Source organism: Uranotaenia lowii, chromosome 3 (genome assembly GCF_029784155.1).
Source record: "Uranotaenia lowii strain MFRU-FL chromosome 3, ASM2978415v1, whole genome shotgun sequence".
NCBI classification, from domain to species: Eukaryota; Metazoa; Arthropoda; class Insecta; order Diptera; family Culicidae; genus Uranotaenia; species Uranotaenia lowii.
The window spans coordinates 8485520-8504085 of record NC_073693.1 but is presented as its reverse complement, the minus strand read 5'-3'; the positions used below and the strand labels follow the sequence as shown (position 1 = coordinate 8504085).

General features: G+C 37.9%; 1 protein-coding gene across 1 annotated transcript; it reads right to left on the bottom strand.

The window, feature by feature from the left end:
* Positions 1-117: 117 nt before the first annotated feature.
* On the bottom strand, positions 118-14326 carry LOC129754866 (pupal cuticle protein Edg-78E-like). The gene is made up of 2 exons (XM_055751105.1): positions 14191-14326; positions 118-1306 (listed from the first exon to the last, which is right to left on the bottom strand). Exons 1-2 carry the CDS (start codon positions 14200-14202, stop codon positions 908-910), a joined length of 411 nt encoding a protein of 136 aa, XP_055607080.1. The 5' UTR covers positions 14203-14326; the 3' UTR covers positions 118-907.
* Positions 14327-18566: the final 4240 nt, after the last annotated feature.

Here is an 18566-nt window from a genome sequence, read left to right as displayed (position 1 = left end):
ATGGAATGCAAATTTATCTTCATTTGTATGGTAGATTCAACTTTATAATTATATTGACGATAAGGATTTTCAACAATGTTTCTCAACTAATATAGGCCAAAATAAACAAAACAAAAATACGGTATAAAAATAATATCCTTTATTGTATGAACAAGTTATGTCACTGATTGAGATGGTACACTTATCTGGTTTCTTTTGTCTTACGCTTAAAATTACTACTTCTCTCTTTGCTGAATCGTTTAATGTTTTGTTTTCTTCAGGTTTTGCTTATACGATTTAAGTATACATAGGTGTATTGGTTTTTGCAAAGTGTTGTTCAAGCTTCAACAGATCATAATCATCATCATCGTCGCCTCTCCCAGTTGACAGTTGGAAGAAAATTTCTCACTCTTACTTTCTCTCTCGCGCGATCGGTTTATCTCTTTTTGATGAATTCTAGATGTTTAAAATTGTTCCTTCACTCGTTAAAAAAAACCGATGCTTTTCAAATCGTTTTGGCGTTTGACGCCCTTCCATGTTATCATCTCTTCTCGTTTGTTTAATCTCAAAACAGAAACTTACTAGAAAACAAAAAGGCACATCGTTGTTGTTTCGTCTCACAAGCATTAAATGCATACTGAAAATGCTCAAATCTGCTAGCATTATTTAGAAAAAAAAAAACGCTTCTTTTCGTTTAAACAAAATTTAAACGTTGAAAATACTGAGAATATTTACAATAAATTTACAAAGATTGCAAAGTTTCCAAATTCGTCCTTCCGGTTGTGTTTGTTTCGATTAATCCGCATGGTAATGTTTCTTTGTTACAGCTGAGTATGTGCGCAGGTCACAGCGAGTTCCGGCCACGGGCCTCAGAAACCCGTGGGTTGAGTTTTGTTTGTGCCAGCCAGAGGACACTTCAGGATGCTTCTTACTGCAGGGCCTGCAGTCTGGCGATTTCGGCGTTCAGTGCTTCGATGTTGAACTCGGGATCGTTTGGTGGGTTGGAACGGATGAATTCGAGGGTCTTGAGCACATGGGCTGGGACTGGGTCTGGACGTGGCAGATGGGATCCGGTGGGCTGGAATCCATTGACATCTGCAACGTAGGTTAGAGAGATAGGGGTTCCATCCTTATCGGTCCACGAGGCGCTTCCCTGAGCCGATTGGCCACCGACACCTTCCTCCTGGGCGCGAATTCCGTTGCTCGTTTCGTAGTTCCATGCGTACGATCCGTCCGGGTTGACTACGTTGTTCTGGTCCAGGATTTGGGCATCGGCATCCGGGTTGGATTGGGCCAGGGCAACCGTTGCCAGAGCAGAGACGATGAGCTGAAATTGGAGGATGGAAAATTCCTAAGTACTGACGTTCTTGAAAAAATTTAAAGTCCAAAGTACTCAGTTGCAACAGTAACCATTTTAAGTTATCAGAAGACAAAAAAAGTCAAAAAAAAGTTAAAAAGTTTAGATGTAGCGTTATAATTAAGTATTTGTGATTGTTTAATTTTGAGCGTGTAGTGATTGGGTTAAATCGAGCCAAACTCGATTATTTACAGTTAAGAATGTAAGATGTCAAACAAAAACACGCTTTACAACGTAAACAAAAACACAGCAAGACAACGAAATTCGTCATTTTACTAGACGTTCTTCTCCAGCTGATTCGGAGCAGCAGCAGCAGATTCTGGAGGCTCCTGGAAGGTGAGATAAAACATACAACATGTACACGAGCAAAATAAACATGTTACATACTCCCCGAAGGCAGAACTCTGGTGCATAGAAAAATGCTCGGCGTCTTATAAACCCGGCTTATTGGATGCGATAAGCTCACGACAAGGATCGGTAGACGAAATAAATTGAAAAAGACAACAAAAGAAAACATCAAAAGCGTAAGGGTCAGCCTTCACATGGCCAAGCCGGAACAGATTCAGCCGGAAGCAGACATCGAGAGGCTCCGAACAATGAGAGAGAGCTGAACTACATACATACAAGGTACAGAACCAAGCCAAACCGCGATGAGCGGCAACAATCGACGGCTAAAACTGGGGCACAGAAGCTCTACGAGAAGATGCTGACATAATATGGCTGCTGTTTGATGGACGACGAAACGTATATAAAAGCCATCTGCTCTTGCGGACTGAGGAGTCAGCCTTTCGTGACAAAGGGCAAATGGAGTGATAAATGGCGAAATCTACAAATCTGAGGGCCTCGAAAAACGCCTTTTGCCGTTATTGCAGCAGAACGAGGAAGCTCCGCTATTTTGTCCAGATTTGGCATCATGCCACTATTCTCAAAATGTGCTGGAGTGGTATGAAGCCAATTCTGTCCATTTGGTTCTAAAGGACATGAAACCGCCAAACTCTCTGGAGCTGCGCTCGGTGGAGCTTGGAGGACTTTGGAAGAGTAAGAGGACAGTCAAAGGCGAGAAGGACATGTTGAGAAAATAGAAAGAGACTTTGACGCAGGGCATCAAGCGAAAATTTACACTCAAGGCTCCATCGATTCACTTTTCTTTTGATTTTTGAAGAAAATATATGTAGAAAACTACACAGTAAACGAAAATTACCGAGTTCGGTAATTTTTTACCGAAATCCTAACATGCGTAAATCGTTAAACTGTTCGGTAATTTTTTCGGTAAAAAATAAACGAACATCGGTAAATCGATCCTTCATTTACCGATGTTCGTTTATTTTTTATCGAAAAAATTACCGAACAGTTTACCGATTTACACATGTTAGGATTTCCGTAAAAAAATTACCGAACTCGGTAATTTTCGTTTACTGTGTACCCTAAAATTTTGGTTTGATTATAAACATTAGAAGAAAATTGGCATGACATTTTCGCTGTAGCAATAATTTCGTGTTCGCCCTTTAGTAAGTTTTGTCTCCATGAATGTTAATGTTTATTATATCAATGTTTATCAATAGATCTGAACGAATCACCTATCACCTATCATCAATGTTTGTCCTTTAGTAAGAATACGTCCTAGATAACTTTTCCAGCTGACTCGGTGGTTATTTATAGTCGGTCCTTAGCCATATTTCAAACTATCGAGATGCTCCTGACGGATCGGTGTCATCCGAGTCGAGTGACCGGCTAAGCGAGTGAGCGTCTTGTTCCCATAACTTTTCCAACCCTGACTAATGACACCGGCTAACAATATGTGCTATTGGCCGGCCAGCAGCAGCCTCAGTGATCATCCCCTTGACATTCAACACCACCAGTTTAGATCCCTGCAACAACCCTCTTCTAACAAATAAAAAAAAATCATTCGGCACAGCTTCCGAGTAGTGTAGGCACATTTTTACAGCATGTTCCTCTGGCGATGAGCACTGCTACCTGACAAGATCGTGACGTTCCGACCCGTGTTGTCGTAATTCAACAAACGACCAATCGCGCCGCCACGATCATCTATGCCGGGATCTGCCGCCTCTATTCTAATAGCCTACGTCAAAGCAAAGGGGCACAGAAATAAAAAGGGGGAGGTACCCCCGGTGTCAAGTTATTGGCTGACCACGACCCTCACCCGGTCGCCAATGATGATGATCGAGAGGATGATCATTAGTTGTTGATGTGTGATAGATGAATACCGTGGCGGCACGGATCATAAATGGCGGATCTGCGCGACTTCATGTAGGCACATGAGAACACACGATCGAGGCGTCATGTTCCTACGTAGCGTGTAACAACCCCTCGGGGGGGTCTTCGACGGAGATTCTCACGGCAAGGTCGTTCCGACGACGACGGAATCCCTCTCTCGCCCCATAAGTCATTAATTTAATCAATAAATTCTTCCATATTTGTTAGCCTGTTTCTGAGCCTTAGCTGGCACTGGCAACTTTTTATTAGTTAGCTTGAGGCGGATGATTATTCGCAATTACACACCTCATCTGGCAACTTCGGAGATGATCTTCCTCGATCAAATGAAATCTCTCGGTCTGTTTGTAGAATCTAAGTTCTAGCGTTCTAGCATCTTCGGCTTGGAAATTGTTGGAATTCTATCAACCGAGAGATGTTGTTCTTCTGACTAACGCCAAGGGGCGAGGTAGGCACGATCCTCGAAAACAATTCAAGATGATTGTCAAAATCAATATTGGCACTCCCATTCCCGCCCGGTTGAGGCAGCTGTTCAGTTCAATTCATTCGGTAGCTGGCAGCGGCGGCGCCGATGATAAATGTGCAATTGTGTATTTTGTGCATTGTAACCAAGCTTTTGAGGGGTGCACTTTGACAGACAGAGCTTCCTGCCTGCCGGGGAAGATCGGATCTCTGGTAGAACAGGCGTTTCAATTATTTCATTATTTCGCTATTAATCACACGGCTAAGCCGCGGGCTTCGGACTCAAATGTCAACCGATCGATGCAGGAGGGTTTTTCAACTTGAAAAATTTTCGTTCGCTATCCAGTTGAAAGATGGTTGTTTCTGTGATCAAATCAAATCTATATTTTGATTGAATTTTGAGAAGCAGAAACCAGTCATAGAAGCCAGATTTCAAAATTCAAACCTTTACAAACAATGTTTGAACAGTTAAAGTTCTTGTAAGCGAATAATAGAGATTTAAAGTGGATTTCTACTTTATAAATCCAATATAAAACTTAGTAGCGATCCTAAAGTAAACTTCAAACAGAACCTTCTAGTGCTTCAAGACTAATTTTGAAGCTCAGAAGAGTTTTTCAAAATACTCTTGTATACTTGAAGATGAACCGAGGAGTGGTGATATCGACAAAAAGGTAAGGGATGCCTAGAAACAGAAACCATCGGCTTCCTTTCGGAATGTGGCGAGAAAAGTCGGGACCTCGACGTCTAACGTGATGCGTGCTTAAAAGCGACTTGGGCTCAAGACGTACCGGAAGCAGAAAAAACCTAAAAGAACTCAAACGAGTGATGGGGGTGATCACCCCCCCCCCCCCCCCCAAGCGGAAAAAATAAATCATCAGTAAAATGGTCACACATTTTTTAACTCAACACGGATAAAAAAACTCTACAGGTTGATATCAAAATTTGTATGGTTGGTTCTTCCATATCAGAGATTTTTGGCTGAACCCATAATATTGCTTAATCAACGTCGATAACTACAAATAAACTAGCGTTTAGGTAAAGTTGATCTGGCTCCATAGGATTTCTCAACTGCTTATCGCTAAAATAATTCAACAGCTGGTAGCCATAAGAATGATCAACTAAAATTTCCTGTTGGATTTTTAACATCGATACGATCGCTAAATCAGCTATTTATCCTTTCGTGGCAAAAGATGATGGTTCAATGTAGTGGTGATATAAAGTACTAAACTCTCTGCCAACCAGTTAAATACATACATACATACATACATACATACATCTGATGGTTGTCTTGAACGAATTTTTGGGTCAGAACCAAACAACCATATTTATGTTCCAGTAGACGCGTAGTTTGACTGATATATCTAGGTATATATTTTTTTCTCCGAGAATTTAGATGAAATATAACTTTTCCATGTGCCAAATATCTTAAAATTGACATTCCAATATTTACGCGTGCATAAGAATTCAATAGCTGCTTAAAATATGCTTGAATTGAGTATCAGGGCTAGAAGCGACCATGAGGCAAAAAAGTAGGGGAAAATAGTAACATTCAAATTAAATAAGGGCAATATCAAGCCAAAAATTAAATATTAATTAAATAATCAATTTGTAATTTTAAATACAGTCTTTTGTAAGGATCTATGAGCTCCTGGCAAATAACTTTTATTTTATCAAATGGCTCAAGGCAGGCATCAGGCTGAGTTAATTTTGGATCATTTTTTAAATATCTCAGGGCTTGAGGTCTTAAAATTTTCGTTTTGGTTAAAAATTCATCCAATTGACGAATTTTAAAGAAAATTTTGTATGAGAAAATCTTTATTTTCAGGATTGTATAGGCAAATTCGCTCTGCAAAACAATCATGATTTTTCTTTCTGCTCTAAAAGGCGTTTTATCTCTCTGCCAACTTACAAATTATAAAAAAGATTATTTTCTGATAAAGAACTTTATCTAAGACATTAATTTCGTATCATTTAGTTAACCATTACATTGCATTTTGAGCTAAAACAAAAATGTTTGGATCTCAGGCCCTAAGAAAATAACGAGCCAACATATGGATAGGAATATGTGTTAACATTTTTTAGCTTCATTCAGTAAAAATTTTAAATTTTTTTAAAAATTTTTAAAAAAAATTCAAACTATTTAAATGCCCAAAAAAACCAATTATAAAAGTAAAATAAGTGTTACAATTCAAACAATTGAAAAAAAAACTGGTGAGTGACCAGCTTAAAAAAAATTGACAAATTCACTAAGAAAAGGCCAACTTCTAGCCCTGATATAAACAGTAGACGCGTGTATAACTTCGTCGGGTGTGCAAAGAGGATGAAGCTTGCACCTCACTCTTTAAGGAATTTCTTTCCAGGAGACGTTTGTGCAAATTGCAATGAAACTATTGGTTTCTCACTCTCACTCTCATCGCTAATAAAATTAAATGGTCATTCCATATTCTCAACTAGATAAATAAACGTTAATTACTTCATTCCAGTGAAAAAAAAATATATTTGTCTGCGCTCTGCCTACAACTAAGCAAGGATGTACAGAATTCTTTGAACAATCTTTTTTTTCAAATTGTCTTCAACATTATTTACATGCTGCTGAATTCTCTTCATCTTTATCATCAACATTTTTCCTGTCCGTGTTTTTTATTACCCATGTTGTGTACCCGTTTCCAACTCTACGAACATTCGGCAAAATTTTGCAACAACCAATTAAAGTGTGTAGCATTAAAATTTAGTTCATGTAGCTTTTTGTTCTGAGCGTGTCCGACCATCTGAGTAAAAAAAACGAAAGATGAGTGTTTAACTATAAGAGTGTAATTGTCAAACAAATAACAATCAACAAACGTGAACAACATCGATGGAGGAAAACAATTTAAGCGCCAAGTTTCACCATTGCATTGTTAAAATTGTGAACATTGTGAATTAACCCTTATTCGCAGACATCTCGGAGCCAAAGCCAACAAAATGGGAGAAAATTTAGAGCTGATTGCGCCCCAGCAGTAACAATAGCCAGACTGAACGGAACCAAAGCTTTGAGAACACACCGATTCGTAGAAGACGAAAAGAAGTAGCACAAACATTGCAGACATTGCATTGAATAGGTGTTCAAAATGACCACTACACTGAGCCCACAGACGGGGGAACTTGTCACGGAGAGAAGGCAACGATCCCAATCGGGTCGTTTTTGGGAGCTTAGTTTGCTTTTTCGGGATTCGTTTTTGTGCCACTTCACGCCTTATCGAGTCTCGGTTTTTGAAAACGGAATTCCCGACGTTGTGCGATTCCATCGGTCAACGGCCGGTTCTTCAACATCTGCATCACCAACGTACACTGCCCTCACCTCAAAGTACGAATGCTATGCGCAGCTGAAACGTGAATATGGCCGCTGTCCAAAACACGAAATCAAAATCGTTATCGAAGATTTGTCGTTTGGGAGGAGGAGTTCACACCGACAATGGGATGGTTCAGCTCACACCTATTGACTTACCTGGTACCTGAGTACCTTTTTCCAGCACCATCTGCCATACAAGTACACCTGGAGTTTGCATACCAATCGCAACCATAGATTGACCACGTTTTGATAGACAGCGCGGGCTTCTCGGGCATCATCGACGTTAGATCCTTTCGAGGCGCCAATATCGAGTCAGACCACTATCTGGTGATGGTGAAGATGCGCCCCCAAAACTCTCCGTAGTGAACAAAAAATGATACCAACGCCCACACGACTGAAGCAACCTGAGGTCACAGCAGACTATGTGCAATCGCTCGAAGCAGCGCTGCCGGCTGAGGGCGAGCTGGACACACCCTTCTCGAGGACTGTTGGGATACCATCAAGACAGCCATCAACAGCGTTGCGGAGAACGTCATCGGGCATGTGGAACGAACACGACAGAACGACTGGTTCGCCGAGGAGTTTAGGAGGGTGATGGACGAGACAGCGAAAGAGGCAGCAAGTTCTAATTTTCTAGGAGAAAAATAGCCACCTGGAGGAGGAGCTCGAGGAGGAAGAGCAGCTGGATCGTTCCCAGGAACACAAAAGTTCTATCAGAAGCTCTAAGTATCCCGCAAAGGCTTCGTGCCGCAAGCCGGAATGTGCCGGGACAAGGAGGGAGGCATCCTGACGGACAATTGTGAAGTGATCAAAAGGTGAAAGCAGCACTTCGATGAACACCTGAACGGCGCACATGCAGGAGATCAAGACGGTGGGGGAAGGTATATCACCAGCGTAACCAACGACGTAGAGGAGCAACTAACAACGATGAGTGAAGTTAAGGAAGCCAGGAGCTGAAGAGCTAGTAGCTATTAGCTACAAATCGATTTGGAAGGATTTTCTTCAGATCCAGCCAACTTATACGCTTTGCCGACGACATCGATATAATCGGCTGATCATCTGTGGCAGTGGAGGTGATCTACCGCAAACTGAAACGCGAAGCCGGAATGATTGGGTTGATGATTGATAAATATATGCTGGTCTGCGGATCCGAGAGCGCCCGAACCCGCTTGTCCAGTAATAACAAGGTCACGATCGATGACGACGAGCTGGAGATCGTTGAAGACTTTGTCTATCTCGGCTCACTGGTGACCGCAGACAATGACACCAGCCGTGAGATCCGGCGGTGAATGATCAGCGAAAGACGTGCGTAGTATGGACACCACAAGCAACGAGAAGATGGATATTGCTCGAAAAGGACCTGCGTACACTCGGGGTATTCGAGCGACGAGTGTTTACAATTATCTTTAGCGACGTGCAGGAAAAAATAGTGTAGAAGCGAAGGATGAACAACGAACTCGCACGATTCTACGGCGAACCCAGCATCCAGAAGGTAGTGAAGCTGGCCGGATACGCATGTTGTAAGAATGCCGGATGACTTTCCTGCAGAACAGGTGTTCACAACGAATCCGGTAGGAACGAGAAGAGCAGGGGCGCAACGAGCGAGTTGGTTAGACTAAGTAGAGTGTGATATGGCGCATATGGGATGCTCGAGAAGTTGGTGAACGGTTGTCATGGATCGAGTCAATTGGAGGAATACTGTTAATTAGGATATGTCTTGAGACGGAACACCAAGTAAATAAAATAAAATAAACAAAATTCTTTGCCGAAAACTAGGCTAAATCGCTGTGAAAGTACAGTTTTTTCCGAAGATTTCGTCATCCTAACTCTTACTAAAATTGTGAGATCTAGAAAGAATTACTGTTTGATTCATGCTTGAACAAAACCGATTGAAAAGTCAGAACACTAGCCGGAATTTAAAAAAAAAAACAAATAAAAGGAAACAATTTATTATTTGACCTCAGGTCTTAGAGATAGCTTCATCAGCCAAATATAACCAACGTTAGTTCAAATAATGTGTTAAATTCAATCGATCTGTGATTGAGTCCGAATATTTACAATCAAATGAAAAATATATTTTTTTCATCATTTGGAGCAAACAATGTTAATAAATTAATATTTATTTTAGGTATTTTTCGGGGCTTTCAATTTAATTCTAAATTGCAATTCAAAGATCAACCATCAAGTTCACGTCCAAAGCCCAAAAAAGACTTTAAAATCTTAAACGAAACTAATCACTTATCTCAGCTGGGCTGAATGGTCTTCTTAAGTTTCCCACTGAAATGGGGGCCAATGCCAAGGTCTTTCTCCTTTCCACCCCCTTGAATGGGCCACTCAATGGGGACCTCGGCAAAGGGGTGCGGTGAAATAATCTCTTGCCGAAAGATGCCGGTAACGGTTTTTACATATGAAGCTAGGTGGGTACTTATGTGGGAAATGTGAGTAATTACATGCACAACCGGAGATCTGTACCTCTTAACTTAAGCTCTTCGCATTGCATGACTGGAAAAGTCAAGTTGGTTGTTGAGAGGGGTAGCTCTTAAGTTGGTGGACCTCCTACCGGGTGTTTTTATTTATTTTGTTTCTTCATTCGAATTTGAGGTTGCCTCTTTTTCGTTTATCATACACTACTGACTTAAATGGTTCTGTTTTCGTCTCCACCCTTTTCCCTTTCCCTTGGCTGGTCTGTTTGGGTCACTGATGGTGGCAAGGTTATGGGAGAGATGTTTTCGACGAATGAAGCCGGTGATCGGATTGTTGATGTTGTATGACGCATGACGCATGACGCATGACGCATGACGCATGACGTTGATGGGTTTGAAATGGGGTGATCATCATCACACCCCAATCAACATCAGATTTGTTCAGATTCATGTTTATTTCGCTGGTTTTTTTGTCGTTTGTTAGCGACCCACAAAGAGGTAAAGAAGCACGACATCGTCATTGAATCGACTAGAATCGTATGACTTCTTAATTGACTTTTGAGTGTTGGTGAGCTTATTTGAATTTCAAACAACTTAGGGGAGATGGGGGCATAATGGCCACCTTAAGGAAAACGGTTATTTAACCATAGAAAATAGCTATAATATGGAGGTTACATTATTGTTTCGTGTTCAGACACTTGAAAAGCCTATTCCCTAACGGGCTGAAACGTGAAAAACTAGATGAAAACGTTAAAAATTGCATTTTAAAAAATTTTGCCAAAAGCTGAAAACCAGCCACTGTGGAGGCATAATGAGAACCCCCCCTGAGGCAGTATGAGCACCATTAATCAGAGCAAGATGTGCGTTTTTGCCGGGGGATCTAGCAGCGAATTCAATTCGATGAAGTCAGTTGAGTCGTAGATTCATCAAACAAAGCAATAACAAAATAATCTAGGTCTGTTTGTAGAATACAAACAATTCACGCACGCTCATACATTAAGTGCTTTGTTCGGAGGATGATGCTACTAGCCGTATAATGTAACAATAAAAAAATCGATCATGAATTGTGAATGGAAAAAAAATCACCTCGAACAGAAATCTAACTCTAGTCTTTTGATTACCTCTCCGACACCTTACCAATAGGCTAAATTGTCGGATGAAAACTAGTCAAGGTGTGGCGCTTTAAATCAATTTTAATTCGCAGCTAGATTCTACGGCAGAAAATGCTCATTATGCCTCGATAATATGGTGCTCTATATGCCCCTAGTCAACAAATTTAAGTAAAAACGTGTTTTAAAATTGATAAAAGTGAAAAATCAAAAATTTTATGATGGTAAAAATTGAGAAACAATGTGTACATCATGTTGCAGTGCGTACATTATAGATCAAAGTTATTTTAAGATCATAAGAGCTTATTTCGTGGTACTCAAAAATTATAATATTTTCGTAACTTTAGAACCAAGCTAGTTTTTTTAAATATCTCTGTAAAGATGATAAGGAGATTCCTTTTTTTTGTGAAAAATTAATACTATAGGAAGTACGAAACAAATCCTCATGAAAATTTATTTAAGAAAATACGCACTTTCGTAGAAAAGCGTAGTTCTCATTATGCCTCGGGTGCTCGTTATGCCCTCATCTCCCCTAATTAAGTTTGTATTGGCTCTGTGCTTTAAATATTTATAACAAAACTTAGAATTCCTTATTTTTAATATTTTTTATCAGTTTCTTTTTAATTATTCACGAAACACCAATTTCCCAACATGTACTTTGTCAGTATAATTGAACATGATATCAACCTATATAAGGTTATTAAGTTGAACTTTGATAATTGGAAGAATTTTATTTTTGAAGAAGGATTTATCTCTGACTTTGATCACTGGCACTCTTGAAATAATATTAAATATTTTCTGTCTATTTTGTGTTTTAAGCCTACTTGATTGAATAATTCTACTGAATCAAAGCAAACGAAAGATTCCCTTTAATTAAATCGTGGTTGAATTCAAAAGAATCTTTCGATTGCTTTGATTCATTCAAATATTTTCTTCTGTTTATCATATTAAATTAGGGTTGCCATCCGTCCCGCAAAAGCGGGACATGTCCCGCTTTTTTGTTGAATGTCCCGCTTTTTTCCTAAAAATGTCCCGCTTTTTTTTCGAAAACTTTTAAAAAGTTAACTGACTGACACCGGAAAAATCAAACTTTAGTCCCAATTTGAATTCTTGGATGAACAAAAAATCTTTCAAATCATTTTTTTTTAAATAAGCAGCATTTTTTCATAGCTTATATAAGGCAATAAAGAATAAATCTAAACATCTTAGCATTAGAGTAAGATTCTGATTCAGTCAAGTGTTCATGCAGCACGTAAGCCAATGTAGGAAAAAAAATTCGTTTAAAGATGGAAGTTTTCTTGATGTTTTCAAACTTTTGAACAAATTACCAAAAAAAGTATTTTTTGTTAAAAATTACACAATGGTTTTTAACGCGCTATGAAATCCGCCGTTCACATGAACGACTTGAAATATTTTCTCGCAAATAAGGTGTTAATTTGCGAGAACCGTGAATAAAATAAAAACGGTGCATATGGCAAAAATCACTGTAAATAGAAGTCATGTAAGAAAAACTGAGCAAAATCAATCTGCGTTAAAAACAACCTTAGTTTTCTTTCTATGATCAACTTTGGCGTATAAGTTTAGCTACACAATTAATGTTTTTTTTTTTTAATTTTTTTAAATGTCCCGCTTTTTTCCGCTGTGTCCCGCTTTTTTTCGTGAAATGTCCCGCTTTTTTCCAAAAGTATCTGGCAAGCCTATATTAAATTCAATCATTATGGATTAATTCTCCTCGGTTCAAAATGGATTTTTTTTTCAAATCTAAAATTCACAATTCAAATGGTGATTAATTTTTATTTTTCAAATTCAAAATACTACAGCGGAGTTTTTAAACCAACCCTTCAATGGAAAATGCAGAAAAGAAATGTAAATTAATGAATAATAATGATGAATAATAAATATTATTTATAAACAATAAATATTTATTTCAATTCTGAAAATTATAAAACTGCTTGGAAATAATTTTGAAACAAATCTCTAGTTCAGAATATAAAAAAAAGTGTTGGAAATAAATTTTCTTAGTTATTGTCTATTTTTGATATTGTTATTATTTTTAGCTTAATTATCGAAAACTCCCCCCCCCCCCCATAGACGAGTCTTTCATATGGGCCTATTCAGAAATATCAACCAGCCTATCAATTGAACTTGTCGAAATATTTTAGAATTGTATTTTATCGAAACGTTTAATCTTTACAGCACTCTTCAAAAAATTTGTCACAGATTTTTTATTGTATTCTAGTCCTTTAACTAATTGAACTCAAACTTTATATTTGGTCTACATTCTCGACATCATTTCTAAAAAAAAAAAAAATGTTCATAGACAAAGAGCTGGACCCAATTAGTTGACATTAACAAAAAAAATTTTTCCTACAAAAACTTTGTAAGTTAGACAAGTTAGGAAAAATACAAAAAATGGGCCTCATTTGAATTTTAAAAGAAATTTTTAATGTAACAATTAATATAAAACCTATCAATTCTAAACAAACTGTCTTAAAGTGTTTTGATCACTTTAGGATTGTTTTGTAGATTGTTCTTGTAAAGATTTGTGATTAAAAGTTCAAATTCTTTTTTTGATTCGCACAAAAACTGTTGGACGTACTTAATACAAAAAGTATTTTGATGCTTGAAATTCAAAATACATTCTCTTATTTAGTTTGCCAATTCCTTTTTAGAATGGTGTATAACTCAATCATTAGAAAATTGGTTGAAATTCAAACCAAAAAAATCCTCTGAGTTTAAGTTTGAACTAATCAATATCGCCAGAACAGCTCGTGATTTTTAAATGAAACACTTATATTCTTGGCAGGAAGTTGTGTTCAAAATGATAATCCTGGGGAAAAAGATCCTTCCAAATTCGAAAAAAGTAATTGGTTATGGTAATTGGTAATATTAATGGTAACACTTTTATCACAACTTTCACTTCTGCGGAATCTAAAACATCTTCTAAGATCATCACAATTAACATATTTAAACATTCTAAAATTTTTGCACATCCAACAGGCATGTACCATAAACACATTTTATACAATTCCATTCTTTGAATCGTCTTGCGAAACAAAACTAATCAGTTCTTAGTTTTTTATTCCAATATCCCTTGAATATTGTAATTTATTGTTCCTGATTTTTTTGCAGCGATGCACTATAATTCACACAAATGTCCTTAATTTTTGTCGAGGTTTGAAATCCTCTCAAGCATTTTGGTTGCTGGAATACATTCACTTCTGTAAGGCTCAGCTTCTCGGCGAACAAATATCCTTTTCCCCAAATTCCCCCAAAATTCACCACAAAAACTTCACTCACCAATTTGAACATTTTCACAGAAATGTAGTAGTGTTGATTAGAACTCGAAAGTGTTTTTTTTCAAGGGAGGGTACGTGAATGTGTAATGCGACCACACTGGGCTAAACTAAGACTGACAATCGCTGAGCAGAATGTACCTCTTTTTATACCGATTGAAGAAAGTCACACGAGAAACCTGTGGTCGAGTCCGGGTAGCAGAGGCGCACTCGAAGCTCGTGTGTTCGTCCGCCCCCAAAGCTCTCCCTGAGGCACCGACAGAAGAACATCTCCACCCGCTGCTGCCCACCCAAACCAAAGCAAGGAGGAGGAGGAGGAGAGTACAGAGGCACCCTTTAACCCCAAGAAAACGATGACGATCGAACAAGCGCCGCCGTTGAAGATCGACCGCTCAACGAGAGGACGACTAAGACGACGACACGCGGGAGATCCTCAAAGCTCAGCTCAGATGGTGGAGCCAAAGCATCTTCCAGGTGTTTCCATATATTCTACTACCGGAGATCAAGTCGGTTTGTTGGTAGCTGCTTGCTTGGTGTTTCTCTGACTTGTTGATGATGATCGTAATGATCATGACGCCCGGTGTTGATGATGGGAGTCAGTCGGCCACCCCATTCATGCCGAAAGCTTTGAGACCGTTGAGAATGTTCAACAGAAGGAAATAAAAAACTTAAACCAGTGAGAGACTCGTGAGAGAGTTAAGCCGAGGAAAAGCTGTGGAAAAAACTTTGAGTCTGCTCTCGTTTGGGGTCTAAAGCTACTGAGACGATGATGATGATGGTGATGATAAGATGACAGTGCCGAATGGAATACAAAATTTATGATCGACAACAAAAAGACAACGGAAAATGCTACTGTGCGCGGTTGCAGCTCTTTCAGTTGCAAATCTGTACTGCCACCGAAAGTTTCCTTAGGTTGATTTTTATCTTGTGGATTGTTTTTTTTAAATACAAAACGTTTCAAAGTTTTTTGTTGTTCTACGAGATATTAAGGGAGAAAGGAATCATATCCTCAAAAAATGTCCTTAGTGTTAAATGAATCCATATTTTCGAAGAAACATATAGTTCTTCTGTGATCCTAAATACATTTATGAAAATCTTAATATCTGTGTTAAAGCTTTGCCAAATTCATTATGAAAAATATTTAAAAAAAAACGTATCATTTGATATTTCAAAACTATTCTGTATGAAAAATTTATTGTAACATCAAAAAATTTATGATTTAGAGATTTTAAAGGAAAAAAGGCAGATGTCAAGAAATTAACTGGAATTTAAGTGAGATTTTAGAAACAAATAAATTAATATAAATTCGAACTTGTTTGGAACTTACCAGAGGTCTACTGAAACACGTTGAAAACAGATTCAAACGAGTATGTGGTGGAGAGTTTCGAGCAACCAAAAGATAATTTTTTTTTAATATTCGCCCAACTGAAAGTCAATTCGGTGTTCGAGAAGTAAAAGGTTCGAAGAATTTTCTAATTAACTCTCATCAAGAGCTAATTTTGTCACATTATCGGTTCAGTAAGTGTCAATTTGACACTTACAGTTGCGTTTAAAAAAGAATAAATCTACGCAGAGCAGCGCATAAACTTCCGACTTTTATGTAGGGGAGAGTGGGGTATCGTGGGCCATGGGGAAACGTGGGCCACTTTTAATATCTCAGATGTGTGTTAAGTTAAAAATCTCAAACCAACTGTCATCGCCGCCGTTTTGCGTGAGCATATATTCCTATACGTTGTTGACTGAAATACGCATCATATGCTTCTTTTATTTATCAAGCTAAAAAAAGTTAGAAAAATTTACTTACATAATTAAAAAAACACCCGCTAATTTCATCGATGGGGAACCGAAGGTGCATAACAAAAATATGCTCATACGCTTATGATCTTAGTTTTGTCATGATCTTTCACATGGAAAAGGAATTTTTGATGAAACATCAATAAGTCACACAAACGCAACCAATTTGCAAATCATAGCTTGTGGGGAATCGTGGGCCACACATCTTGAATCACCTATATTTTTATGTTTTTATACACATTCAGAACTTAAAATACGTTTTACCTATCTGTAAAGTTTTCTTATGCCAAATGAAGAGTTATGAAAAATATTTTGTCCATCCTATATAAGAAATTTTGCCAAAACGTTCGCGAGCCAGGTTTTGGAATCCATGCGATCATACACAGCTCTATTTTTTATTTCATCATCTGAAATTGCTTTAAAATAACGAAATGAATAAGGAAATCATTGTTTTGGGTCAACTCATAAACTTTGCATGTTATTTGGTCAATTTGGATTTGGTGGCCCACGATTCCCCACCATTTTTCAAAATCCAAAAAATATTGCTTTTTTCAAACAGTCAGCATTTGAGGAAAATAACTTATTAAAATTTTAAAAAAATACCTTATGATACCTTGAAAATGTAGAAAACCATACAATTTTTTAATTTCATTTTATCTTTTATAATAAGAAAGATATGGAACAACGAAAAAAAGTGGCCCATGATTCCCCACTCTCCCATACAGAATGCCATTTCTCTCACAGTTGGTTTAAATCCATGAAACTTTCACACAAGCTAGATAAGCTTATAAACTCTTCATTTTCGAACATTTTAAGGGTACTAGGAAGAGAAATGTAGCTTTACAGTAAAAGTGTGGAAAATTGAGATTGCGTCACAAAACGATTTAGCTGTAACTTTGTTGTAACTGTTTGAGACTATGTAAAAAATACATCCAATTTTATCAAATCGATCAACATGATCAAAAATCCAAGCGGTTTGAATACGTGGTTAGTTAAGAAGTTAAAAACAATTTTATTCCTATAGACGGAATATAAAATCCTTTTTTTTCGTGGAGTTATTCCTGAGTTTTGGCAAAATTTTCCCGGGTATTGCTCCTTTTCGGGTTGAAGTTTTTGAATCAAATGCTTGGGTTTCGCCTAAGGTTGACAGATTTTTTTCTTCATCTATCCGGGCCGGAAAATCCGGGTTAAACTTAAAACCTGGCAAAATCCTGGCATTTGATTTTAAAATATCGACCAAAAATCCAGGCAATATCCGGGCAAATTTGGTCAAAACCCAGGAATTACTCAACACAAATCAAGAAAGATAAAAAAACATGAAAAAAAACTTTTTTAAACAGTAGTTTTTAAATCCTATTTTAGGCTTTCAAAAAACTTTATGGTTATTTTTATAAAACTTGCTCAAAGTATTTCGTTTTGGACGCACAAATTAAAATTTTTATAACACAATTTGTTTTTTTTTTGTTTGTGATCGGTACTGTACCGGTCAGGAAATACCATCCATACTCCTAGTTTTTAATATGTGTCTAATTTATGTTCACTTGACACTGTAATTAATTTGCTCGAAAACACCACTATTTGTATATGTACCCTAGGATAAGCATAACTCTCTCTTAACATAAAGGCTTTCTTCGAGAGAGTATGAAACCGCTCATAGAATAGAAAGTAAGCCATTTTTAGAATAGAATCTAGAGTTGAATTGAACGCACGGCATTTTAATTCGTTCCCAATAAACCGTTTAGTTTAAGTCCAAATAAGCGACTTCTATATACTAGTTCCGAAATCGAACCTAAGTAATTGGCAGCAATCATTGTGCATTCTGTGTGGTGCTTGTTCGCGAAATCAACCCGACGAAGTGCAAACAAAATTTCTCCCCCAACGGGTGTGATCAGCTGAGTGGAAGAATAGGCGACTTACCTGGACATTCTTGCTGCTGGTGGATGCCGTCGACGAGAGACGGGAAGAAATACCCCAAAATCCGAACCCCCCCATCGGTCGAGCCCGAACAGTTTGGTTTGGAAAAAAAGTGAATAAATCCGGGCAACCGGGCCGAGCCGGACTTTTGTCATTTTTTTTTTGTTAAGCTAGCAGACCCGGTAAACTTTGTTTTACCTTATTTAAAAAAATTGTAATACATTTTTTATTTCATCTACATGTCCTTTACTTTATCATGCTCGCGAATCGCTTTTTATGAAAATCATACCAAAATTACATTGTACGGCTTGTGTCCCATTCAAAGTGGATTTTGTATGGGAACCTTCCTTCCATAAAAAGTGAGACTATTGAAACTATTATACAAACCATCTCTGACCCCAAAAACTTTAAGATACCAAATTTAACTTCATTCCGACCGACCGTTTATACGTGATGGTGTTACAAAGAAAACGCCTCCATTTTTATGTATAAAATATCCGGGCAAAACCGGGCAATCTGACAAACTTAGTTTAGCCAGATATTAAGATTAAATAGCCCAAACTTTCTCGGAAGGAAAAGTGCGGGAAAAATTCTTGCAACATTAGCTAAGATAGTTTTCTGAAAATAATACTAAATTTTGATCATAAGTTCAATTAAATAATTACTTATGTG